This window comes from Mesoplodon bidens (assembly GCF_964165515.1).
Source record: "Mesoplodon bidens genome assembly, chromosome: 11".
Classification (NCBI taxonomy): domain Eukaryota; kingdom Metazoa; phylum Chordata; class Mammalia; order Artiodactyla; family Ziphiidae; genus Mesoplodon; species Mesoplodon bidens.
Window position 1 is genome coordinate 48,090,998 of NC_138167.1, and position 27,352 is coordinate 48,118,349.

At 44.0% G+C, this 27,352-nt stretch overlaps 2 protein-coding genes across 5 annotated transcripts; one reads left to right on the forward strand and one right to left on the reverse strand.

The window, feature by feature from the left end:
- Positions 1 to 1,965: 1,965 nt before the first annotated feature.
- ZNF641 (zinc finger protein 641) lies at positions 1,966 to 15,875 on the forward strand. Of its 4 annotated transcripts, none has more exons than XM_081248029.1 (6): positions 1,966 to 2,221; positions 5,308 to 5,516; positions 6,141 to 6,232; positions 7,421 to 7,550; positions 8,334 to 8,447; positions 9,319 to 15,875. In XM_081248029.1, the coding sequence occupies exons 1-6, from the start codon at positions 2,214 to 2,216 to the stop codon at positions 10,071 to 10,073; spliced, it is 1,308 nt and encodes a 435-aa protein (XP_081104155.1). In that variant the 5' UTR covers positions 1,966 to 2,213; the 3' UTR covers positions 10,074 to 15,875. The 4 variants fall into 4 exon arrangements, with proteins under 4 accessions (XP_081104155.1, XP_081104158.1, XP_081104156.1 ...); XM_081248032.1 differs by lacking the exon at positions 1,966 to 2,221 and adding an exon at positions 2,515 to 2,634; XM_081248030.1 differs by lacking the exon at positions 1,966 to 2,221 and adding an exon at positions 2,660 to 2,696.
- Positions 15,876 to 20,455: 4,580 nt separating this feature from the next.
- H1-7 (H1.7 linker histone) lies at positions 20,456 to 21,076 on the reverse strand (the record flags this gene model as incomplete). The annotated part of the gene is made up of 1 exon (XM_081249519.1): positions 20,456 to 21,076. The coding sequence occupies one exon, from the start codon at positions 21,074 to 21,076 to the stop codon at positions 20,456 to 20,458; it is 621 nt and encodes a 206-aa protein (XP_081105645.1).
- Positions 21,077 to 27,352: the final 6,276 nt, after the last annotated feature.

Sequence of the window (27,352 nt, forward strand, 5' to 3'; positions counted from 1 at the left end):
AAATCCTTGACCCACTATTCTAATCTTTCTATCAATTTCCCCATTTCTTCTCTACTCTAGATAGGCATGTCCACACCTGTGTGTTCTTCACCCCACGGCAGGTACACTTCTGCCTTCTGATTCTACCCAAGATGCTGTTCCTACATTTTGCCTTCAAAGCTGATCTTGAAACTCTTCCACCAGAAAGTCTTAAAAAGATGGAATCACCTGCCTGCTACTCACTGCATATTTAATTACCCCACCTTACACAGGAGTTTGGACTTGTCCATATATTACTGTGAAAGGTAAAGTACCACTCTGGTGACAGGTGCACCAGATTATAAGTCTAAGGCCAGGGTTCAATTCCTAATTTTGCCTTTTGGCTCACTGAATGCTCCTAAACCCATGCTGAGATAATATCTACAGTTTGCCGATTGAAAGCTAAAGAGATGGCACATTAAAGCTAATAAGCTAAATATAAAGGTCTTTTATATTTTTTTCCCTGTGATGTTAAAAAACAAAGTTCTGGCATAAAGTAGATGTTTATTAAATATTAATGACCCATTATTGTGCCATCAGGCCGAAGATGACTATTTTGCCTCCTTTTTCTTTCCTTTTTTGATATAATCTGCCAGCTCTCCCCAGATCTCTCTTTCAAGTAAAGTCAGCTTGGTTATTTAATTTAATTTAATTATATGTGTGACAGAGGCAATGCTAATTGTTCATCAAACCCCATTTCCTTTTCTACTGGGGTGCACACACTTTACAGCCACCCCTGCAATTAGGTGGAACCATATGATCATGCACCTTAGTCATGAATTCTGGCTAAGGAAATGGGTGAAAATGATATACAGCACTTCCAGGGCTTGTCCCTGATATCTCCAATAAGTCAGCCACAGCTTTCCTTCTTTATCTGAGGCCCACAGATTGGATGATTCCAAGGCAACAGGGGATGGTGGAACCACAAGATAGAAGAAACCTGGTCTTTCCATGATTGCAAGGAGCAGACACCCCACCCACTGGCTCCAACAAGCCTGCTACACACTGTGACTTATGTGAAATATAAGCTTTTATTATGTTAAACCACTGAGACACTGGTATTGTTAACATACCCAGATTAACATACCTTGTATTTCTCACCTGTGGAAACATAAATGCAAAGAACCTCTGGACTTAGTTCCAGGACCTAAGATACAAATCCTGGCTTTACCACCTCCCCCAAATACCCTATGATCTGCTCTAGAACATGGTCTATACCCTTCCTCAACTGCATGTCTAGCACATTCTCCTCTTTTTCATTAATGGAACCCTCCCCACTCTTCTCTCCCTCAAGACTTCTGTCAGGCCTTCTCTGACCTCCCACCCATACATGTTTACTTCCATGCTCCTAGTGCAAAGTATATTCCTCTACTTCAGCATTTGTCACATTTTATTGCAAATATTTGTTGACATGTGTTTCCACAGACTGAGTTCTTGAATCCACAGACAGACAATTCCTTTGGGACCTTTGACTTCCAGGAATTAGTTACAGTGCCTGGCACATAGCAAAAAATAAATATATTTTAAAGGAATGTTTGTCACCTATGACCTTAAGTGAGTCACTTATTTTTTAAGTCTATAAAATTGTACAGAATTGTTCAGATGATGAAGTAATGAATGTGATTTGTAGATTATAAACAGATTCTAATAGTAATGTTTATTCTGTTTTGTAGGCCCTTTCTCATCTTTTCCAGTCAAATCTGTCTAATGCTTCGAGGTAGCTTTGTCCAGTAGAAATAAAATGTAAGCCGCAAATATAATTTAAACACCGTAGTACCCATATTTAAAAAGTTGAAAGAAGTAGGTGAAGTGAATATCAACAATACATTTTAGCCGAACATACTCAAAATATTGCTTATTAGCTATTGTACATTTTGTTAGTTAAGTCTTCTAAATCTGGTGTGTATGTTACAACACACCTCAATCCGAAGGCTGGTGGCTCCCGCAAACTGGACAATGCAGGCGCAAGGCCGACTTCAGACACACGTCTTGGTGAAGTCAACCTCGTTCAGAATTAGTGACTCCTCCTCAACCTCGTTCAGAATTAGTGACTCCTCCTCAACGCTCTCTCCAGCCCCTTATCATCACCGTGGCTATCCTGAAACCTAGAAGGTGAGCTCCTTGAGGAATTCCAGACCGTTGTCTCGAGAAATCTCTCTCACAGCGATCGTTGGCATGTGAGCAGCGGTTGTTAAATGTCGAGGTAATTAATGAACCTGTGTGCAAAGGACCCCGCGGGAGTCCGCGTGGCCGGGACGGAAGATGGTCAGTCAGGGAGAGGGCGGGGTCGAGCCGCCAAGGTCTGCCGGGATCCTGGCGCCTGGGCCCGCCGCGTCCAGGGGCGGAGGGCGCCGAGATGCGGGGCCGGGCCGCCTGGGTGCCCTGGAACCGCAGCCCGTCCCCCGCCCCGGCCCCCACGCCCCTCGGCGCCGCCGCGGCCGCCGAGCCCCGGAAGCGGGCGGGGATTTCCTGTGCCCGCCCCGCCCGCGCCCGCCGGGCCGCCGTCTCCGCCTGTCGCTGGCTCCGCGGCCGCCGGCTCCGAGGAAGCGAGGGCAGAGGGGAGGGGCAGGCGGCGCCCGGGAGGGAGGCACCGGGCCGCAGGCCAAGACGACTGGGGTGAGTGGGGCCGGGCGGAGGGAGTCGCGGCTGTAGGGAGGGACGCCTGGCTTCCCGGGGCGGTGAGTGGGGCCGGTCACCCGTGGGGGCGGGGAGGAGGGTCGTCGCGGCCTCTGGGTCGCTGCCATTCTGGTGGGGGTGGGTCGGCCACACTGACATTCTGTGCTCGCCCCTCCCCTGTCTCCCCGTCCCCCCATCGTCGCTGTCAGGCCCCGCGGGTTCCCGCTGCTGTCACCGCGCGCAGGTTACCCCGCGGCTCCTTTTTCTTCACTTGCTCATGCCCCGTTCACGAGAAACCTGTTTTCTGACCTCACTTCCCCTGCTCCAGCTCTGCCGCTCTCGGGTTCTCTGAAATCTGACCCTCTCCAGGGGCACTGTGACAAGGAGGGCAGAAGCAACCTTACTCCGGAGCGGGCGCCCGTCCCGCCCACGCCCCGCCCGGGGCAGGGGCCAGGCTTCTCTGACAGCGCGACTGTCCCTGTGTCCTTGGACTACTCATTTCGGTAGCATGGCCCTTTCTCTATCCAACAACACTCGCTGCAGAAACCAACTTCTGCAGGTGCCATGCCCCCCAGATATGTGAGGAAAAGGGGGAAGTGAAAGTCTTAGAACCCCGACTCCAGTAGGCCTGGGATCATCCTGGAGCCGGGAGAAACCAGGTTAGGGCTGACACCTTAACTGCCCAGGTGCTGGCTCTAAGAGAGCAAATATTTTAGCAAATGCAGTCTGAGGACAAGTACCTGCCCCCTCCTTTGCTGATATTTCTGCTAGCACTTCCACAGGTTTTCTGTCAGTGGTCTGGAGAGGCTCACATCTGGCCTGCGAAAGAGGCTTCCTATCAAGGGACTCTGCTGCTGGAGAGATGAAGTGGGTCTCAGGTGTCCAGATATTTACCTAGAGGTAAAGTCCTGAAGGAGGACTTTCAAACGGAGCTAGAATGAGGAAGACATCTGGTGAAGAGGGAGGAATCCATGCTTTACATGTTAAAAGTTAAGTGAATACAGGGTCTTCAGGAATACAGGAATTCAGAGGAAAAAGCTAAAATGGAACTTTCCCTTTATCGCTTTATTGGGAACTTTCCTTTCTCATGAGAAGTCTCTGAAAAGGAAACCTTGTAAGCTGGGAATCCGTCCAGGATGCTCCCATGAGGCCCTGAGACATCTCTGGACTTCTGAGATGAAAGGGAAATTTGTTCCCTTCCTGTGCATTGAGCTTAGAGTTCCCACCTACCTCTTTTGTCGAAGACAAACAGGCAAGAAAATAAACAACTTGACAGTTGTCATTACCTATCCTGGGCGCTTGGATTCTTGCCATTGTTTTTGGATGGATATGAGTGAGCCAGAACAGTTACCAAGGTTCTGACCTGTTTTGGGAAGACTTTCACTGGCTCTGACTGCTTGGGCATTGAGTAAGAATCACAAAAATATGACGTTGCCAAGCAAAAAGGGACTCTTCACAGTCTCATAGACTATTTCCCTGCCGTAAGGCAGGGAGACCGCTATCACAACACAACCTGTCCTGCTCCTAAGATGTCCAGAGCAAAAAGCCTTCAACCAGGTCCTATGCACTGCAGGATTATTAGGATTTTTTTTAATCTAACCTAAATCTCTTCTCTTGCAATCAAGAGAAGAGATCTACATAGAGATAGAAAACATCTCTTTTTATTCATTGGCAGCATCATTCATCAGCCTTCTTCCCTAGTCAAGAGAAGACTATGTCCATTGTTTTGAACTTTCCCCCAATGTACATATTTCCCATCCCTTTCTTCACTTTTGTTTCTTCTGATGGAACACACTCTGGCTTCACCATACGCTTCTTTAAAATTGAATACGTTTTTATAATGAGATCTGACTGGTTCTGTCCTGTGTCTCAGGTTCTTTCCTGTGTCTTAAATCACAGGGCTGTTAGTTCACCCCAGGGTCATGTTAGCAGCACCTGCTTCCCCTTTTTCTACCTAGTCCAAACCCTTTCTGTTCTTTTTTTCTTTTCCCAATCAGACGTTAGCTCCTCACTGACGAACAGTTTCTCTTATCTTTTAGGGTTGCTTTAGAATCTTATACCTGCTTTCCAAGTTATTGATCTTTCTACCATATTTACTACCAGTTCTCATTTTCTACAACAGAGTGACAAGTTATATGTCTGTTTGTTGAGGCTTGTCCTAAGTAAGGCACCATTTGGTACAGCCTCATAAAAAATACACCCTTTGACTAGGACTTCTACCTATAGTAATCATTTCATTCTAAACTAACTGATGAGAATGGGATTTGTGGCAGAAAATCTTGTGTGTAATTACATCTATTTTTGTTGAGTGCAAGTCTTTGCATCCTGTCCTGCATATTTCCAGATTGCTTACATTCAGTGGTTGAAATTTCCAGTTAAGTATTTTTAGTTGTTGAAATTAATTGATAGCTTTTGAATTTCCAGGATTGGTCATTTTTTTTTAATGAAGTTCTTCCAGCCCCCAAATAACCATTTGTGACTTTGCAATATAGCACCTGCTCTTTTCTGGCTCAGGTTCAATTGATTGGAACACATCAAGCTTTTAAAGTTCATCTTTCATCAAGCTCTTCCTATCCAGTGTCATCTTTTATCCCTGGGCTGTTCTCCATAACTCCCTTAGGAATATCACCCCTTTCCATTTTCATGGGCATAACTGATTTGAATTTGTTCCAGGTCACAATTTGGGTTTGTAGCAAAAATGCTTTCAGAACAGACAGCAGCCCTGGGGACAGGATGGGAGTCAATGAGTGTTCAGCTGGATGGAGCAGAGCCCCAGGTGGCAAGGGGAAGCCAGGAAGAGGGGCCACGGAGAACAGCACCAGGGCCACTGGAGCACCTGTGCTGTGACCTTGAAGAGGAGCCACAGTCACTTCAGGAGAAGGGTGAGAGCCCGGAGGGGGTGTGTGTGGGAAGCACAGTGCAGAGAACAGTCTTCTAATCTCTGTTGAAAAAGGAGAGTTAAAAATCCCCAAATTGCCAGGGAGTGACTGAACAGCATAGTCAGTACCAGGACTAGGTCACAGAAATATAGGGAACTTCTGGGATCTGGTCACAGAAATATTAATATAATGAACACCTGGATTCTGCAAACCATGTAACTGGGCTTCTCCCGTTTCTTGCATAATCGCTCCCTCCACACGCTACATGGTTAGTGGCAACAAATATGGGAGACAAAGGAAGTGACAGAAACACTGACTGCTGTTGGAAAACACACTCAGTAAAATGCACTTTACAAGATGAAAATTACATTCAAATAATATAAATTCAAACCACAGCTAGCCGAGTAGAAATGGATGAGGTAAATGCTCTACTAACAACCACTCAGTACCCTTTCAGGATATTTTGAGGGAGGGTCTTTTCTACTACATTTATACATTTGAGTCTTACCAATGGGTATAAATATAGAAAAAAAAAGTGACCCTTAAGCTCCTCTAAAATAGGGCCCAGGCTCTAATTGGGAAAGGATGGATGCTCCATCTCTAATGGTTCCTCTCTCCCCTCACCAGCTCAGTCGGCTCCCTGGGTTCCTGCCATTCCCCAGGAAGGGAGCACTGGAGATTGGGAGATGGCAGCTGCACTTCTTGCAGCTGGATCACAGGTGGGCTGTGTTCTTCCCTTGGCCTCTCTCAGGGTTTTCTCAACGCTGCCTTTCTACAGCCTTTGCGTCATTCCATTGATTTGTCATTTCACATGACCACTAAGGGTATGTCCATTTTACGTCTGAACAGATTCTGTCCCTTTCCAAGGGGCTCATAATACCCTTTTAAAAAATGAATGGAGGCATGATGAGAAGAAGGGAATTCCTAGAGGTTAGGTGTTTGTTTGTTTTTTTAATGGATGGCTGTGCTATCCACAGGGGGAATTTAAGACCAATTCATTAATGTCCTTTAAGAAATAAATCTGGAAAGATGAGGAAAAGAGACCTGAAGGAAGCTTGGAAGAACTTAAAGTAGACAGGATTGGGTGGATGATAGAGCATTTATGGAAAAGAATAGAAGATAGAAAGATGTAAAAAGGGGCCGAGCCAGAGAGAGAAAACAGGTTTAGATTCAGAAGGCAAGGGGAGAGCCATGGGAAGACAGTAATAATAGTAGTAGTACTATCCATACTCCCAAAGTGCTTACCATGCTTGCTGTTCTCTGAGTGCTTTATGTATATTAACTCATTTTACCCTGAGAGAAACTCAGTTACCCCCATTTTACAGATGAGAAGATTGGACAGGAAAAGATTAAGGCACTTGTGTAAGGTCATACTGCTAATAAGTGGTAGAGCTAGGAGTCATTTGGCTCCAGAATCTGGGCTCCTAACTGCCACACTATGCTGCCTTAAAAGATAAGGATATGGCATAATAGGGGAAGGGCGCAAGAAAGAATATTTTGTCTATGTTTTTTCGTGCTGATAGGAAAGGAAAGGTCAAGTGGAGAAACGAGGAGCTAATACACAATTTCTACAAGGAAAAGAGTAAGGCCGGTGAGAAGAGACTGGGCAGATGCCTGTAACTAAACAGAGGGACCAAAGAGTTTGTGGTGCCTCCAACTTCTCATGGTCCCAATTTGGGAAACTCCTCTACAGCCGTTTTCCTCGCTCATTCACGGACCATTACCTTTACCCCTTTCCTCATTTCCTCTTCACCAAAACCATGTGCCCTGCCCAGGGACCTCTGGGCAGTTCTTTTTCTAGACACCCTCTTGCCCTCTCGCCTCTACTACCTCCTCAGCCTTTTATACTGAGAACGCATTTTCCTTAAGGAACAGCTGCTGACAGATGATGCTACATTTTGTTTCAGGGCCTGGTAACCATCAAGGATGTGTCACTGTGTTTCTCTCAGGAGGAGTGGCGGAGCCTGGACCCTTCTCAGACAGACTTTTATGGAGAATACGTCATGCAGGAAAACTGTGGGATAGTGGTCTCTCTAAGTAAGCATGACCTTCCCCAGCCACTAAATGACTGTACTCGGGGAGAATGGAGTCATATGCTCCAGGGCTGTTGGAGAGCGTCTCTGTGGGGTTCTTTTCTAGGCAGAGAATCTGTCTAGGCTTCCACTAGAGAAAGAACGCTAGAGTTAATTCAAAGGGAATGGAAGTAAAGTGTCATATTTTTGAAAACAACAAAATGATGTGAATTTTTAGAGAAGAGAACTTTAGGCTCTTCTTGGTTGGGAATTGGAAGGTTCTTTCAAAACAGAGAGAAGGACATCTAAGAGATGGAACTGAGTCCTTGGAAACTCAGAAACCACCTAGGGAAAGATGGGAGTGTAGGTGGTGAGACAGCTGCAGTAGGGCTAATTAAGTGAAGTTATGACCAGAAAAGACAGTTGGACTGGAAGTATTTGAAATTTGAGTGGAAGAGAGCACTCATTGGGAAGAAAGTATGATTTTCTGAAAGAAAGAAGAGGGACTGAACAGCAACGGGAGGGGGGTAGAGGGAAAGGCTTGTATCTGGCCTTCTATCTTTTTATTTTTTAATATTTCTCTACTGTGTCTTAACTGTGGCATGCGGGATCTAGTTCCCTGACCAGTGATCGAACCCGGGCCCCCTGCCTTGGGAGCATGGAGTCTTAACCGCTGTACCACCAGGGAAGTCCCCTGGCCTTTTTTTATCTATAGAGTTCCAGGGAATAATCTAGGAAACAGCTTTTTTCAGAAATGAGAATTACGGTTGAACTAATTGACATCTCTGTTTTCCTTTCCCATGGGCAGGATTTCCAATCCCCAAACTGGATATGCTTTCTCAACTAGAAGGAGGGGAAGAACAATGGGTTCCTGACCCCCAGGACTTAGAAGAGAGGGAAATTCTGAAGGTCACATATACAGGTAATGACGTAGAATACACTCAGCCATGGCCTTCACCCCTTTTGGAGTTTCATCATTACATGTCCCTCTAATCCCTCCTCTGCCTCAGAGAGCTATAGTACTGAAAGGTTTGGAGATCTTTTTCTTCAAGAGCAAGACGGTGTAACACAGTGGTTTAGAGGGCAGGCTCTGGAGCTAAACTTTGTGGATCTGAATCTAGGACCATACCTGTGGAACCTTGGAAAAGTAATTAACTTATCTTTGGGTTCCTCATCTATAAATTATTGTGAGATTTAAATATGTAACTATGGTAGAACAGTACCAGCCACATAATAAGCACTCAGTATATGTTAATTGTTGTTGCTGTTCAACCTGCCACCCATTGTGGAAATGCCTTCCACAATGTCTCTAGTGCTGACAGGTGGTCACCCAGCCAGTGACGATTGTAGCACATTTCTTAACTCTCTCCATCTATGCTTAGGCAGGAAGATGGTGATTAATAGTTTTTTTTTAAGTGCTAAATAAATAACAGTAATAAATAAGTAACAACAATAGCATAGACCATTTACTAGTGCTTACTATATGCAGGTACTATCCTATCTGTCTTATAACATCTATTTTATGATTCCCATTTTACAGAAGAAGAAATGAAAGCCTACAGAAGTTAAGTGGGAAACCTGAGATTCAAAATTGGGTATCTGTCTCCTAAGCCTAGGCTTTTAACCTCTGTACCTCTTGCACTGTCTTATACAACATTAAAATCTGTTCTCTCAGCCTTTATGGGGTGAGGTTTAGGCCCTAATAGGCATCATACAACCTCACCTATGACTCAGGTCCTGGGGTACTCCCTTGTGACTCCCCTCTTGGGGTCGGTATTTTCCCTTCTCCACAGGAGATGGAAGTGAGCACGAAGGGGATACCCCTGAACTAGAAGCAGAACCTCCCAGAATGTTATCTAGTGTGTCTGAAGATACCATTCTCTGGAACCCAGAGCAGGATGAGAGCTGGGATTCCATGCCCAGGAGCTCCAGAGGCATGCTCCTTGGCCCACCGTTTCTTCAGGAAGATAGCTTCTCAAACCTTCTGTGTAGCACAGAAATGGATTCCCTGTTAAGACCGCACACATGCCCCCAGTGTGGGAAACAGTTTGTGTGGGGCTCCCACCTTGCCAGGCACCAGCAAACACACACTGGGGAGAGGCCCTACAGCTGCCTCAAGTGTGAGAAGAGCTTTGGGAGAAGACATCACCTGATCCGACACCAGAAAACCCACCTACATGACAAACCCAGCAAGTGCTCTGAGTGTGGCAAGAATTTCCGATGCAACTCCCATCTGGCCAGCCACCAGAGAGTACACGCAGAAGGCAAGTCCTGCAAGGGCCAAGAGGCTGGAGAGAGCCCTGGGGCTCGGAAGCGGCAGCGCGCTCCACCAGTGCCAAAGTGCCACGTGTGCACTGAGTGTGGGAAGAGCTTTGGCCGACGGCACCACCTGGTGAGACACTGGCTGACACACACTGGGGAGAAGCCCTTCCAGTGCCCACGCTGTGAGAAGAGCTTCGGCCGTAAACATCACCTGGACAGGCACCTGCTGACCCACCAGGGACAGAGTCCCCGGAGCAGCTGGGACAGAGGGACATCTGTCTTTTGAAATCTGTTTCTGTTGCAGCTGTGGTCACATCTTTCAACCGGTGCTACCAGGAGTCTCTGCCAGAGCTGACCCTCTCCTGCACCCCCGTGGCCAGAGTCATGAGTCCCAGTCCATCCCTAGAAAGATGAGGTTCCAGCATTGGCCAGAGTATTTCTCACCAGTTCTATGAGATGCCACATAAAGTAGAGTTCTTTGGGCAAAACTTTTGGGAAACAGTGCCTACTGCATGGGCTGATATTCAGCCTGAGCCCATTCTCCAGGGTACAGTGGTACCAGCAGTTTTTGGCTAAGGCCCAAACTGCTTGGATTGGTTGGTTGGAGCTTATGCCATACCAGTCGTTAAATATTTTGAGTATCACCCTTCCATAACATAACTATTCTCTCTCTCTCTCTCTCTCTCTCTCTCTCTCTCCCTCCCTCCCTCCCTCCCTCCCTCCCTCTCTCTCTCTCTCTCTCTCTCTCTCTCTCTCTCTCTATATATATATATATATATATATATATATATATATATATGAAGAGAAAGACCATATTGGCATATTAAAGGCTCTGAAAATTTGTGCAGTAGAGCAAACGGTTAAGCCTCTTAATGCAGTGTTTCCTAAATTTATTTGACTTCAGTATCCTTTTTATCTCACATCCCACAGAACTGGTGACTCCATGAAACATACTGGTGAACACTGGGTTAGAGAGTAACGAGGAAACAGGAAAGAGATAGTGATCAGGCACCCAGAGCCCCCTTTTTGATCCAGATGAAAGCTGAGGGGCAGACATCATTCTTGTGTGGGCCCATCATCCTTACACCGATCATCTGAATATACATCCATCCACACCTCTTACCCAACCTGCTGAAAAACAGAAACAATAACCTTCTCACCCCTATTCCTGCTCCCTTCACCCTGCATATACATATATCCAGCTGAGAGACCACACTACAGTGCTAAGAGATGGACCTTATACCCCCAAGTAACCCAGGCCCACACAGAAGAAAAATACTTTATCCTCTTGAACAGACCCCTTTCCTCTTGACAGTGTCTTTATGTGTCTGTGTATCTGTGTGCAGGGTCTTTGAAGAGAGCATGCAAAGTGCAAACTATATAAGCTAGATTTTCTAGGGGCTATGTTCTGGGGATGAGGGTAGTGGGGATTGTAAGGATTCTTTTGTTTTGTTTCAAGATAGTAAGTAAGCTGAGTGATCAAGGGAGCCCTAGTGGAAAGTGTTAAGTTGTGGGAGTTGAGATATAAAGCCTTTCCCAGTATCACTGAGATCAAGACAACTGTGGATATTTAAGCCTAGGTCTGAATCTCTGGGCCACAGATTCTTTTTGCCAAAGTAGAGAGAGAAAGACATCCTCAGTGAGGTGAGCTGTTTCTTACAGATTTCAAACAAGGCACATATAGAAGCTTTGTGCTTAGTGGATTTTTTGGTCTTGTTTTAAGTGCTGGGAAATTAAGGCAGGAGTCACAGTGCTTGCAGGTTGTTATCATCACTCTTGTTTGACCTTGACTGCCTCATCAAGGGGGCAGAGTTATTCTTGTGGATCTCATTCCCCTAAACAGAACTTTAGGGGAAATGGCTGTGGCTTAGCTATTCAGCTGATGCAGGGTAATGAGCTTTCTGGTTGGTTTTCCTACCAATTCTGGAAAGGTGTCTGCACTAAGACTCTTAACTCCAGAACTTGCATAAGTATTCAAGCATCCATTAGTTGATGAGTTGGTCATTGTTTCTCTTTGTTGATGATATGTTAATACCTATCTTATCATTTAAAAATTACCTTGTATGTAAGAGCAGTTTGGGGTTAGGGAGGGAGAAAAGCAAAGAGGATGGAAGTGGGATATTTTCTCTTTAATGCTTAGATCCTGGTTTTTCCTTAACACACATTTCTCAACCACAGTTGGTGGAATTAACCAGAGAGGCAAGAGGAAGTTAGCTGCAACAGTCTAGTTTAATGACTGTTCCACTTGCTTAGGAAAAACTGGGTGAATCATAGCTCCTTAGAGTCCTGGGCCCAAATGGAGCCAAAAATAGGGTCATTTTGCTCACTGGGCTTCTTAGAGTGGATATGACTTGAGCAACCCAGCCCCTACCTCCCTTCTACTCAGAGCAGCCTTCCCTCTTTGCCCAGAATGTACTTCTCTTGCTTATGTTCTTATGAATAGAGCAAAATGGCCAGCCCTTTGTAAGGCATCCTTGTCCCAGGTCCTCAGAGACAGGAGCATTTTAGGATCAGTATTAGGAGATGCCCCAGGGCACAGGAAAATATTGGGTTCCACTGGCAAAACTGGACTATGCCATTTCTTTTACCCTCCCACTATGCCTCATTCATTAATACAAATCAGCTCTATGTGAGCAATGGTTCAGAACCTGTTTTGGATCACAGGCCCTTTTGAGAATCTGATAAAAACCAGAAACTCACTTTTGAGGAAAAAAAGATATTAGTAATTCACTTCGTTTTGCATACACAGTTAACAGGTTCAGAGCCCATCCATGGATTCACTAAACGGGTCAAAGAAAGGGAGTCACCCTGACCCAATCTGGTCATTATATATTTGTGTCAAGAATTACAAGGCAAGGATCACTAAACATTTTAAGGACTAAGATACCAGAGGCAGTAGGATATAAGGAGTGTCTAGTCTTTAATGACTTGAAGGGTATTGCTTACATTCTACTCTATGGTTTTTAAAAAAATTCATATGACATGCTGACAAACCCAGCTCCTCACGAACCTTGTTTTAAAGACTTGTATGAGGTGACTGTCCGTACCCTCGGATCATGCCTCTTAACAACCAGGTGTTAACCTCCAGCCTTTGATCTGTTTTAGTAATTGTACGGTGAGAAAGTGAAGCCCCCAAAGTGTAGGCGCACTCAGAGCACCCAACTGAAAGGCAACATGGCGTCTAAGGGCATTCTGCAGCAGGGGCATCCCTGCAGGTCATTTCTGCTGCACTGCTGTCTTCTCTACCTCCGTCCAACACCACTTCCCTTGGACGAAAAATAAAATAAGCAACAGCCATCAGCTGGGCAAAGAGATTTGAGTGATTTTTCCCACAGGGAACGCTCCCATCTTCCTCCCAACTGCCTCTGCCACATGTCTACCCTATCCTATCCCCTTTAAATAAAAAATATCTCCGTGTTCTCTCTGAGCAAAATGTAAAATAGGGAAGTCCATCTTTAGGAACCTGTCACCTTTGCCCCTCTGTGTGGTGCCTCTACCCTATTCAGAGCCCAAGTATCCTTGCCTTTCCACCCCATCAGAGTATCTCTGCAAAGAATCGTAACCAAAGGGTTAGCTTTGTCAGAGCTATCTACATTTTAAGCTGTAGTTCTGATAGTGGAAAAAGGAAAAGATTTTCCCTTGTTAAAGTGATGTTATGCCTTCAGGGAGCAAAGGGGTGACAATCTGGGACAAAATCCTCCCTTTTCCAGCACTCCTACAATCAAACCACTGTTTCCTATTTCCATCAAGGGCAAGGTGAGCCCTGACTCAGAACCAGAGGTTCCAGAAGACAAGTTCTTTCCATTTCTATTCAGTTGAGTGCACTGGATGGGGGTGAGTGGGGTTGGGCAACAACGGAAAAGTGAAATTATTCCCTTAGGCCCCTTAGAGATCCTGAGATGGCAAAGTTTACTTCTATTCCTCAGAGTGCTGTACTAGGCCATGGATCTCAAAATGCAGTCTTTGGACCAGAAGCATCAATATCACCTGAAACTTGTCTTAGAAATGCAAATTCTCACCCTGGATAAACTGAATCAGAAACTTTGGGGATGGAACCCAGCAATCGGTCTTTTAACATGCCTTTTAACCAGGGTATTTGATGTAGGCTCAAGTTTAAGAACCACTGGCTAGGAGATTCAAATTCCATTTTAATCAGTGGTTCCTCACCGTCTTCAAATAGGGAGAGATGGAATCTTCACACCCCTGTTCTCAGATTTATTTTCTGCAAAATCCTAGGCTAGTTGCTCCTCAGTTCAATTCCTCTTGAGTCCCAAGTTACTCCCCCACCCTTAAGTCAGTGAAAGAACTGGGTTAGTCACCACTTGCAGAAACTGGTGGGGTAACTACCAAGCTCTTGTAATTGGTTGGGGCTGGAGCTTCTTAAATGGGTATTATGAATTCATGGGTCTAGAAATCTGAAAAGACAAGAAGGAGCAGACACCTCGAAGGTAAATCCAATGTAAAACCGAAAAATCCAAAGAAATGGTCCTCCTTTGTTAGTTATCTGGTCCTTTTTCAGGCCTAATAAGTTGCCCTGGAGGCAGGCGGCGTGGGCATTCAGCACAAAGGTAGAGAGTAAGGCCATCTGTCCCAAGCCCCTAAGGACCCAAGTATTCCTACCCCACAATTGCATTGGAGACCAATAACGGGCCATGCAAAGGATTCCTAACCATGACTTGGCCAACCCAAATCATGGGCAAGGGCAGCAGGAGTATTAGCCCCCAGGACATAAGAGGAAACCAGGCTCATTTAGTAAGATATGACACAAGCAAGATTTGAACCTAGACTCTGTTTACTAGGTAGAGGTTGTAACCAATTAAGCCATGGTACCTATGTCAAAACTGCATCCTCCTGCTTTGAAGATTCTGTCCAGTTCAGGCTACAGGAAGGGATCTGTCTTGCAGGCCCTGGCCCTGATACCTCCTCCACCCCCTCTCCTAGACATACCCATGAAGACAGTTGCAAACCTACCACCTCTGTGGGGCTCTGCAAGGTCAAAAGGTTAGAGTGAACCCAGGTTTCTTTGGGGGAGGCAATCAACCCCAGTCTCCTAAGGCAGAGAAGGTTGGCTACAGCTTTCTTCAATTCCAGGCCTCAGGCTCTCCCTCTCTCCTTTCCTGCCACAGCCTGCATCCAGTAAGCAGAGCTCTTCCTCCACTCTTCACTCCCACTTCTGTTTTTCAGTTGGTTTGGTTTGGTTTGGCTTTCTGTTTTGTTTTGCCTGGGGAATGCCACACCTTTCCAAGGGTATTTGTTCTTCCCAATTCCTATCCTTCTTCCATTGTAGTTTCTGGCTTCAAGTTTCTAGCCAGTTCCATTCCATCGTGAGCCCACTTGCTACCTGTCCCTCTGCCTATTGTCCAGTTTCTTTTCTGTCATCTTCAAGCCTACTAAGTAGAGTCCATTGTTCATATTTCCCACTTTCTTCCCTCAGATTCTTGGCTGTAACATCTCAGCTGCACTCTACCTCTCTCTCTCATACACATCTCCGCACATCTGGACGTGGCCAAGGTTGCCTGTACTGCCAAATCCAGGCTCTTTACTCCTCCCTACAGGCTCTTCTTCCCTTGATGAAGTTTCCATTTTTTGTGTGCTTACTACGTCCCAGGCACTGGCTGTCCCAGGCCTGGGAGACTGAGTATGGTGATGGCCCCTGTACTTAGCATGTTCCTCAGCCGACCCCTCCACTGCCACCACTTTCCTGCCACACCTCAGGACACTGTGCACCAAGGGACCCTCTTCCAGGCAACTCTGGGGGTGTATGCCCACTTGCCATCCAGCCCAACAGCCTAGTGCCTGCCAGATTTCTAGCTATTGTCTGACTTGGTTCCCTCTGATGGACAGTGAACTTCCCATGGATTACCCAACCAGGGACCTTCATCTGTATCTTTAGAGATCTATAATACAGTATGATCCCTGTCAGCTGAATAAAGGATGTATTGGCTGTGTCGCTGGCTTCCTTTCTCCATCCTCTCTTCTCCCCTCCATTCTCAGCTCTTCTCTCCTGATAAAAAGGCTGCAGCAGAGTGGGAAACACCAGACAGCTCCAGGGGGAGTCACGCAGCCATGCAGGAGCCCCCTCGCTGCCCCTCCCAAAACACACACCTCAAGATACCACAAGTTAGGTCTCCCCACCTCCCTCCTAGTGTCTTGGCTCCCAGATGTCACTCCCATCAGCTAGGGAGGCAACCCATTCTGGAGACTCAGGGAGCAGAGTGCTGAGCAGGCCGGGCCAAGGGTGAGGTGAGTGAGGGCCTAGCACATGAATTTAAGGAGGCCTTCCATCTCAGGGTCGTTTAAGTGCTGATCCACTCTTGAGAGACCCTAGAGTGCTGAGCCTGAGTCTGGAGCCTGAGATGGTGGTGGTGACTGAACTGACACCCTAGACAAATTTTCAATTATTGGAAGTTTGGGGGGAGCCAGAGGAAACCTGCACAGATGGGGTTAGACAGGAACTGGGTCCACCAGATGCATTCACCTTTGAGGGTGAAGAGGATGGGCATCTGGTAGAGGGTATCAAGAGGACAGGGTAAGAAACAGTGTGGGGAAAAAACATGGAAACCTGGCCTGAGTAAAACCACCAGCCTGTGACCCACTGACATGGCCTCTCACCCATGGAGCTTCACTGGGGTGGGGAGAGGGAATCACTTTGCAGGCACTGGGTGCAGCCCAAAGGCTTTGCTCTTCTTCATGGGAGTTGCCTTCAAGAGCTTCAGTCCTACTGCTTAGGGGGTGATCTGCCTCTGCAGCTTTCTTACCACCAGCCAGGCTGTTTTTTGCTACCTGCCTTGTACTGCATATGTTTCACTATTTTCTTGCGTTCACTCTTACTTCCCCCCCAGGCACTTGGAGTAAAATGTTTGACATGTCTGGTCTTTCCCCTAACCAAAAAGGGGAAGAGGGAAGGAATTGACAGAGGGAGGAGAAACACAACTATGATGGTTCATTGATGGGCCTGTTCTCTCAGCCAGTTCCAGTGGTCGACTGAAATCCTGACTTCCTTCTTACTCTCCTATCAGTGTCTTTCCTAGCATTGACAGGCTCATGCTGACACTCTGTCAGTCTTCAGTTCCTCTCTTCCAAATCTTTTGGCTTTTTAAAAGTCCTTTCCAGCATGGTGTCCCTCAATTAATTCCCCAAGCAACCTGTCTTCCTGTCCTTGCTAGGCACTTAGGTTTTGGCTGGATCTGCAGCCCAACCAGACAGCCTTGCCATGTTAGAAGTCCTCAGAGGAGAAAGAAGAATAGGAGAAATCTATTGCTTTGAGACCACTGACAAATGGAAATATTTTCATGTTCTGAAAACACACTCCCCCCAGTGTGTTGGAGAACACTTTTCCCTACAAGAAACCTCTAAATTATTAAAACACTCAAGTGTATAAATGAATTCTAAACTTCTGACCTTTCCCTACATAAAAAAAAGATGTAGAGCTAATGAGTAGATGGTGAGGCCCCACTCAACATCTATAACTGTAGTGAAGAGAGCAGTGGATTTGCAGTTAAAAGTCAATTTCTAAGTTGTACATTTTCTAAACATTAGCTTTTTAATTTAAAATCTAAGAGATTGTAATGAAGTAAAATGAAATAGTGCATGCGAAAGTATAAACCACCTTATAAATGAAAAAGCTATAACTGACAATTATGTGGAAATTTCTACCTTATTTTTGAACAAGTTACAATTAATACGAATCTGAAAATGTGTTAAATGAAACACATTTCTATGTGTTTCCTACAATTCCCATCGCCTTCCCTCACAATAGAGAACCACTTAGACTTTTTTGTGTAATCTTCCAGAGTTTCTTTATACAATTGCAAAGAGATATATTTTCCTTCATTTTACACAAAATGTAGTTTGGTATACTCAATGTCTTGAATTTTTTCCACTTAATCTATCTTGGGGAGCTTGTCATAACAATACATAGAGAATCTCCCCCTTTTTGTAGCTGTATGCTGTTTCACTGTATTGAAGGTTCACAGTTTAACCAGTCCCCTAGTGATATTTCCATTAATATCATTTAGTGCAATGCTGCACTAAATACCTTGGACATAAGTCTTTTCACAAATGCATTAATATCTAAAAGGTAAATTCCTAAAAGTGGTTCCGCTGGGTCAAAGGACATTTGAATTTGTAATTCTGAAAGCCAAATTTCTTCCACTGGGGTCATGGAGATTTACACTCTCACTAGCATTGTATGTGAGTGCCTGTTTCCCCACAGCCTCACCAATGGAGTAGGTTCTTAAACATTTTAGATTAAAAATGCTGTCTTATTGTTTTAATGTACATTTCCCTTATGAGTAAAGTTACACATTTTTCATATTTTTAAAGGCCATTTGTATTTGTTTTTTCAACAACTATTGAATATTTGATGCTAGAGGACATTACAACTCTAAAGTCCAACAATTTTCTGATCATCGTTACACTAGGCAGTTGAGATCAGAGGTGAGCAAAGAATTGATGTCAGCGATGTTCTATTTGCTCTGACCAAGGTTAAATACCCGAATATGCCACTAGAATGTGAGCACTGAAAAGTGGGGATTATGTTTTATCCATCTTTATTCCCAGCAAAGGGTTGAGAATCTTGCAGACACTTAGTCATTTGTGAACAACAGGGATAAGATGAGCTATTCTTGGGAATTTCTTCCACAGAAGTATGGTCTAGATAATCTGGATAGCCTACGTATGAGTTAAGGGCATTTCTCATATTTCATCAGAACCACCCTAAAGCTTATCAATGAAAAATAATCTGAAATGACCATTGTTAGCTATGTAAGTTATATAAGTCTGGCACTTAATAAATTTGATAAGTTTACTGAGTGAATGAAGTCTGCTTGAATGAAGAAATCATCATAATACAAACAGAAGCATGAAGATTCTTAGGAAATCTAGAAAACAAATTGTTGTCAGTGTCCTTCCCATCCTAACTTAGGGGAAAAGAATTTCTAATTCCAGACCACCTTGTTCTTTAGGTAAAAACATCCTGGGACTATAAAGGAGCAATACTTCTGGCTATCATAAGAGCATTTGATTAATTTTGTTCTAACTGTGTTCAACCGACAATGTTTCTCATTGCCTCTTTTCAGGTGTCTATTTTCTGACTGTTTGCTTCATTCTGCCACTCACAGACAATTCAAGTGCACAATAAACCTAATTACAGCAGGGGCAGATTTCAAAGTTCAAATCATCTATTGATGAGATACACTGCAAGCATTTTGCTGTTACACTGTATAGGCTTAAAGCAGTGATTCCCATTTAAGGGTGTGAGAGTGAATATTAGCATCACTTAAGTCTGTTTGTTTTAAATACAAATCCTGTTCCCCCTTGTAGAAGATACTAGACTTTCCTGGGAAAAGATTGGTCAGGTATACTCTAAAAAAACACTCATGTTTAGTCCCCTAGGCATCATTTCTGTGTCCTGTCATGGCCTATGGCCTGAGAACTGCTCTCACACTGTGCTTAGCCCCTGCTTTCAGAACCAAAAGAAATCATACATTTGCTCCAGTTTGGTATATGCTTAGTACATGTTGTTTTTTTAAGAAGAGCAAAGACCTAGCTATTCATTATTTAGCCTTCTCCGTCTTATATTTCTGATATGCATTCTGTATATCTGAATAGTTTCCTCTCTAGGAGCTATTACTTTCCCAGTTGATAATTCCCTTAATGAATTTTGTCAATCAAAGCATATACCATGATGTCTAAGTCCCTCTTATCATTTTACTGACACTTAATATCACCTAAAATAATCCTAGTCCAATTCCAACTATTTTTTACAGAGAAGGAAACCAAGACCATGAATGATTAAGTGAATAACTCAGCTAAGGTCAGAGTGGCAGAACTCTGACTAGAATCCTAGTCTCATTAAGTACTGATCCAGTGTAGTTTTCTGCTGTAGCACATTATGACTCCATCAAAAATTATTTATACTCGTATTTAACTCTCTGTGATAAGCACCTACCATGTGTCAAGCCTTGTGCTAGCTTTCACACACACTGTTATTTAACTAAGGATTAACATATGAGACATTTTCTAAGTTAAAACAATGATCAAATCAGGGCAAAAACTACAAACCCATTACAATCAATTTTGGGAGAAGGGACTTTTTCCTAAAAGGAATTTCAGGTAAGATCACTTTGGATCAGTGGGACCACTTAGCCTAAAGGCTGTCTATTCTTCACTTGCCCCAGTGATGCCCACACTTCTCTCCTTACATGCCCGTCCCCCCAGAACTCAATATGTATTTGCTAGGGTATCTAACATTAACTCAACACTTCGTCTAATCCCATGAAGTTGCTGGCTTTCTTCTACCTGTTTTCTTTCCTTCTGAAAGGCATTTTCTTGGCTCCTGCAACAGGAACCGAATCTCAACTCCTTTTTCTCTCTTCACCCGTCATGCTTCTGCTACAGGTCTCACCTCAATACCCACCCCCCTTTCCCTTCCAGGTGCGGCAGAGAGAGGAAACAGACACAATGTGGTGGAAAGGTCTTGTAAATAGTTTTGCCCATTTCAATGAGTGTGGAGCTGCTCTCATTGGAGCCTATGGGGAAAGGCATCTGTGCCTGGAGGAAGGGAAGTTGCTCCCACACCGTGGAGTCCCGGCTGCATTCTGAGGACCTTCAGATTTAATGGAAGTCTTTGTGCGAGCAGCCCTTGGGTCATGAGTCTTCCCCTGCCTATTCGAAGCCCTGTCGGCTTTTAACGGAGGTTGGCTTCTGGATGGTACATTTTACCAGCTTCTCCGGGGCCTGTTTCTTCGCTTTCCTGGGCTTCAAGCGTGGCCTCTTCTCGTCGGGGGTCCTGGGCCTGAAGTCTTCCTTCTCGGTCCGTCCTCTCCCATCGTCCACTGCCTTGGCCCTCCCTTCTTCCTTGGCTCTGGAACTCACCGGTTCCTTGGCCCTTGGCCTTAACATCCTCATCCTCGTGTCTGCCCTCAAGCTCTGTCTCCACACTTCCTGGGCCTTCTTGGCCGCCCTGCGTCTCCCGCAGCGCCTGCGTGGGCTCCGTGTCTGCAGAGGGGTTCTCCTGGGCGAGCGGACACCCTCCTCCAACCTCGGGCATCCCGGCTTTCTCTTAGACTTCATAATCTTCCAGATCCTGAAGAAGCCGGCGGCGTTGCCGCCACTGACCCGGAGGAGGATGCCTTTCTTACGAGACCTGGACCCTTCGCGCGAGTGGTGGCTGCCCTTCCTGCACACTCTGTAGCCGGCATTTCCGAGCTCCTTTTTGAGAGCTGCCAGAGTCAGCCCTTTGTGCGCAGCGATGGCTTGGAGCAACAGCTGGGCCACGTTGAGCATGGAGAGCGGGCGCCGCCTCAGCGGTCCCCCGAGGACATTTTCCGTGGTCTGTTGGGTTTTAACTTCAGCACGTTGGAATTTGCCCATGGTCTCGGCCCCTTCGGCTACGGCCCCGCTCCCACTTCCGCGGGGCCGCTGGCTTTGGACCTCACTCACCAAGGTGTGAGCTAAGGCTGAGGCCGGCTGGGCCACGTCACAAAGGCAAGTAAGTCACGTCCTAGTAAGAGGGCGGCAGATTCTACGCAGGTAGCGGGTCTTTCTCACTTTGAATAGCCAATCAGACGCTACTTCCTTCTAGGTCTAAACCAATCCGGATTTTCAGAGCCTATGCAGACCTAAAGAATCACCTTCATAATGTCCAGGGTTTTGTTTCCTGCTCTTATGTTCATACTTCTCATTGATCTTGATCTCAGCCGCTTTTTGAAGGTCACTATTTTTCCTGTGGTCCTGCACGCCATCTACCCACATTCTCCAAAGTGAGAGAAGTTGCTCCCAACCACCCACAAGTAATACGATGCCTTTAGAAAGTAGGTGTAGTAGTCTATAAAACACAACCCGGCTGAGAAACTCCCACTTTTATGTCCCACCAGATAGATATATGCAGTCATATCTCCCTGACTCTCTGCACGGTGGATTTTTTGCAAGAGTATGACACAAAGGAAGAACCCACTGTGGTCCCTCTATCCTAAACATAATTCCCACACCTAGGAAGTTCAGATGCTTCATTCAATTGGATTGGAACAATCCAGATTCCAAATAGCCGAAGAACACTGGTCTAATCATTATTCTCTGAACAGACTTTGTGCTTTTCCGCTTCTTGTCCTCTTCTTGGATTGCCTATCCCTTCCCTGTCCAGATAAATCCTGCTCATCTTTCAAAGTCCTACTAAAGGCTTCCTTCACTGAAGCCTCCTCAGACTCTTTCAGTCAAATAATTTCTCTCCTTTTAACTCCCACAATTACTTCTGCAATCCTATACTGTTTTTTCTTTATTTTAAATTAATTTGGTATTAGATGGTACAATGTGGCACAATATTTAAAAAAAGAAAAAAAACTGGACCTGGAAAATATGGATACATATCCTAGCTCTTTAATAGCCGTATGACATTAATAATCCCTTAATATTTTTGAATCCTACTTCTTTATCTAAAATAAAAATAAAAAGGCTTAATAATCCCTTCCTACCAATATCATAGAATTATTGCAAAGATTCAAAAGAGGTGATGGTAGATAACAAAGGGCTACTCAAATATAAAGCATAAAATTAGCACAAAGTTATTTTACTCTGAATGTTTATGTCTTTCCAACTAAATAAAAAGGTCCCTGAGAGTCAGACAGTCTTTGAATTTCTATGCCCCATGCTGTACCTAACACTATCCTTCATTATATATAGCAGGCATTTGATTGAGTCTGCTTAAGTTCCTTGCTGGTGAGGAGGCTTTCTCTGGATTGAGAAGGAAACTCCCAGAAAATCAGGAGAAAAGAGCAGGAAGAATTTCAAAGGACTGGAAATGAAGGCAACCAAGGAAGCTAGCTGCTCGTGGACCTCTTATTTTGGACACAGTTTAGCTGGGAATAATTCAAAGAATACCTCAAATTGCAAAGCATATCATACTTTTCCAGAGAACATTCACATATAATCAGCAGTCATAGGCTAGACTGTGGCATTGTTTCTTCCAGGAATCAAAGTTCCAGGAAGTTGCTTAGACCAGTGCTTCTTAAACTTTAATGTGCACTTACTTCATAAAGTGCAGATTCCAATACATTAGATCTGGGATGGATCTAGAGATTTTACCTTTCCAACAAGCTCCCAGGTAGTTCCTGGTTAAAACACAAGTGTTGGGTGGTGGGGGAGAGTAGACAATGAGAAGGGAAGTGGCAGGAGATGAGGCTGGAAAGGTGGGTTAGGGCCAAGGTGTGAAGGACAGATACAATAATAATGACACAGATGTCAGTGGTCACACAGTAGTACGTGGTAGAGTTTGGATTTAAACGTAAGTCTACTTAATTCTAAGGCCTGAGCTCTTAAAACTACTATGCTACGTTTCCTTTTCTCCAAGGTTGACCCTCCCCACCCCCTTATACATCTCCATTATAGACTAGAGGGAAGTTTATAATCACAGCTCAGAATCAAGAGTATCTATAAGCACTCACTGTACCTTCTCCCAGTCTTTCAATCAGGGCAGAGTACTGTGACACTGAGGATCTCCAGGGGCAGGGGCTAACACATCAGCACAGGGACAGTGCATCAAGGAAGAGTTGCCAGATGGAGAGGCAGAACCACATGGTGCTGATTTCTCCCATTTGTGTGGTCTCTTGGTCTGGCTATTCTTCATGGTTGCATAGGCCAGTGGTCACAGGATGGGGCAAGCACCAGAGAAAAAAAGAAACAAAAGCGTTTGCTTTGAGAATAGGAGGAAAGTCAATGAAGTCTGATCTTCAAATCAGCTGACTCCAGGTAAAAACAGGTTGGCTGCACATAATGGTATCATCACAAAAGAAAGAAAAGAACCAGATCAAACAACCATGTTTATTGATACCCCTGTGGTTAGAAAGGAGGCCAATTGGAAACCTTTGGGAGAGGCAGAAATCAAAGGAAAAGAAATACATGAAAAAAATATCAAAAACACCTATGGCAAAAAAGAGCAAACATTTTGACTTATATATAACCATTCATTTCACATAGATTTCTATATAAATATGCTGTAAGTAATAGAGGAATAACCAAAAATGGGAGGTAGGAAACAAATGCCCCCCCACCACTCAGCTGGTTCAGAGGACAAGAAAGCCAGTTGACATTTTCCATAGCACCAATCCCTCCGTCTTTAGAATAAATCTACTTGCTAGCCCCCATCATCTGACACCCCAAAAGGAAAACATACTTCAGGAGAAAATGATTTCTTCAGGAAAAGAGTCAGTGCAAACCAACATCATACCCCCAATCAGGAAATACCAACCCCAGCTCCAGAAATATAAGACTGAACTATCCCTTCCAATTTTAATAGTCTATGATTACAAACTCGAAGTTATCACCTAGAGAGGACAGTACCACCCTGTTGTGAGAAAGAGCAATAGCTCTTAATTTCTGGAAGTCCTGGGGGCTGGAGGTGGCAGTGGGTCGGGGGAGAGGAAAAAGCATACTTGGGAATAATGTCTGGTCATAATCCTTCTGCTTCAAGTTCCAGAGCAAGATCGTTTTGTCCTTGGTTGGAAACAAGACCCTTCCTCTGGGGTAGTCATGCCTCTATGAGGTGTCTATAGAGTATCTTCGTTGATTTAGACAATAAGCAACCTTTAATTACTATATTAAATTCTAAGAACATCAAGGTTTTGTTAATCTCATTCCCTCATACAGAGTTATATAACTCTAACTTCACCAAGGACAACTCCATGTCAGAGCACAGCAAAATTTAGTAGCACACTCTGATCTAACTTCAATCTATATCTCACTGCCCTTCCCTGATCCACAGGCCTCGGGTTCCCAGGGGCTAGGTCTTTCTGACTCAGTTATCTTGCACTGATTTGATTTATCTCTCCCCAAACTGAATGACAGAAACCTGTTCAACAATCTATTACAACTAACCTTAAACTGCTAGCTCTTTTTTTGCAAAAGTAACTTGCCATCTCATTTTGCTTTATATTCTAAAACCCTTTTCCTTTCCTGAACTACTATTGTGCCTTCCACTTTAATGCAAATAACCCCATAACAGTCATCTGAGCAAATAAGCCCACTAGTCCACTCATGGCTTTCGGGAGGACTAAAGTGGTTTCACAAAAAGGAATGCGAAGATAAAATATCAAGATTCCTTAAAAGCATGGAGACAGTCTGGCAATTGGACATTCATCATTTTAATCCTCAGCACAACTGTTCAGAAGGGAGTACAGAGAATCTAGATCCAGGTGATCTTACTGGAGGACCAGGCAAACCTCTCAGCAATTAGCCTGCAGATATGAAGATCTGGTCTCTCTAACTCCTCCCAAGAAGCTCTAAGCATACCCATCCCCACATATATAAAATCTATATCCCCCCAAAAAAATGACAGCAAGAAAGAAATATGGGCTTTGGTATTACTAAAATCCTAACCCAAACAAAGATATGCTATACAAATTAAGCCTTTCATCCAAGGCTTATTAATAGTTAAGTCTTTCCATGAGTCTAAAATATGGGACATCTAAGAACTGTTCTACTACAGCCAGTTAAATCTCAAGCTGAAAACCCATTTCTCTGAGGATTTATACTTTCAACATGAGGCTTGGGAAATCCTAAGACACAGTCATGCTGCTCCCCAATAACACTACATTCTGGGCATCATTCAATTCTGTTATCATAATTCCCAGCCATCCACCCCTTTTCAAATTCCCAGAATCCTGTACAAATGAAGCCAAAGCAGAAACAGAAATTTGCAAAGTAGCAATCATTTACCATGTATATGTTAACTCCTATAGTCCAAGAATTAAAACATCTCATACCTACATGCCCAATTTGATATACCAATCCCACCATGAAGAATTTTATTTCTATCCTAATCTCTAAACACCTAAAATTCCACAAAATTGAATTCACTTATTAAAAATTGCTTTCCACCAAATTGAGTAACCATGTAAATAAATGTCCATGCTAAAGAATACAGCCAAAAGCAGGCTTTATTTGCATTCCCATTTAACAATACACATTCTTGTATTGTACTGCATAACTTCCCCCAAGTTTTTCTTCAAAATTCCAGTTCTAAATATTTCAATTCAAAAAACAATTTTCCATTTCCTGGGAAAATAACACCCATTTTTAAATTTTAACACAACTACTCTCCCATGGATTTTTGTCAGCCTTTGATCCATCTAGGGAAGAAGAGCTACTAGTTATTGAAGGCCTATGAACCAGGCATTATAATTAGTTATAAATTATCACTAATTCTTTCAATAACACTGAAAAGTGGATAATATTATTCACATTTACAGATGAGAAGGTAAATGGTATATAAAAGAAAAATGTCAGAATGAGAATTCTCCACACCTCACAAGTAAACCCAACAAGGATCTCAAATTTTCCTCTTCCACCTAGGGAAGAGAAATTGCAGCACCATCTCTCTTTTCTTGTATCATCTCACTAATCAAAGCTTTGAACAAGCAATACATATTCTCCTTTTCCTACCATAATTTCTACCATACTAGCTATTCCAGTTACCAGTTTATTGCCTCTCCACCAAATTCACCCTTTGTTGCTGGATATGTGAAAATGGATCTGAGCCTTTTAAATATTTTTCCTTTTCCAGCTGACATGATGTTAAGCCTTGTCAGTAGATGGCACTGGAGGGACACTGCAGGAGGAAAGGGTTTTTCCTCCTTTACTCAACACAAGAAAATTCCTACTGGTGAGAAATGCTGTGAATGTAATTAATGTGGAAGATGTTTTAGTACTACTCTTAACTTTCTATGCATATGGGAATATATAATGAAGAGAAACCCTAAGAGTGTAAGAACTATAGGAAGGCCTTTGGTTATCACTCATCCCTTTGGATACATATGAGAATTCACACTAGAATAGAACACTATGAACATAAGTAGTGTTTTTGAGTCTTTAGCATTAGATCTGCCCCTGGAGGGCACGAGAATTCATACTGGGGACAATCCCTATAAATGTAATTGATATGGAAAGGCTTTCAGTGTAAATTCTACCTGCACTGCACACAGAAGACTGGTGAGAAACTCTATGAATGCCATGATTGTGGAACAATCTTCAGGAAGCACTCATGAGAACTCACACTGGAGAAAACCCTATGTTTGTAATCAATATGAAAAATCCTTCAGGAGTAGCTTTTCCCTTACTGTGTACAACAGAACACAAAATGGAATTCAGTGACTGTGGGAAAGCCTTCAGTGCTACTTCATCCCCTAGTAAACATGACAAACCACATCAGAGAAAAGCCCTACGAATGTAATCAGTACAGAAAATCCTTCCACTGAAGTTCTTTGCTCACTGTGCATAAGAGAGTACTCAGTGGGGAGAATTCCTATGAATGCAATGAATGTTGAAAAGCACTTATTGATCTTTCATCCCTTAGACAACCTAAGAGAATTCACACTGGACAGAAATCTTACGAATGTTACCAATGAGTAGGGGGCAATTTCTCTATCTTTAGGTAATGGATGAGCAGTCACACCACGGAGAAACACTTTGAATGTCATCAGTGTGAATGAGCCTTCTATTTTGCACAAGATAAATAACACAGCGGGAATACATAAGCAGTGTGTATCCCTCATCTTTTACACTGGAGAAAAT

Coding starts and splice junctions, on each gene's coding strand:
- ZNF641 (XM_081248029.1), top strand. Junction 7,551..8,333: donor TGGGATAGTGGTCTCTCTAA/GTAAGCATGACC, acceptor TCCCATGGGCAG/GATTTCCAATCCCCAAACTG. Junction 8,448..9,318: donor TCTGAAGGTCACATATACAG/GTAATGACGTAG, acceptor CCTTCTCCACAG/GAGATGGAAGTGAGCACGAA.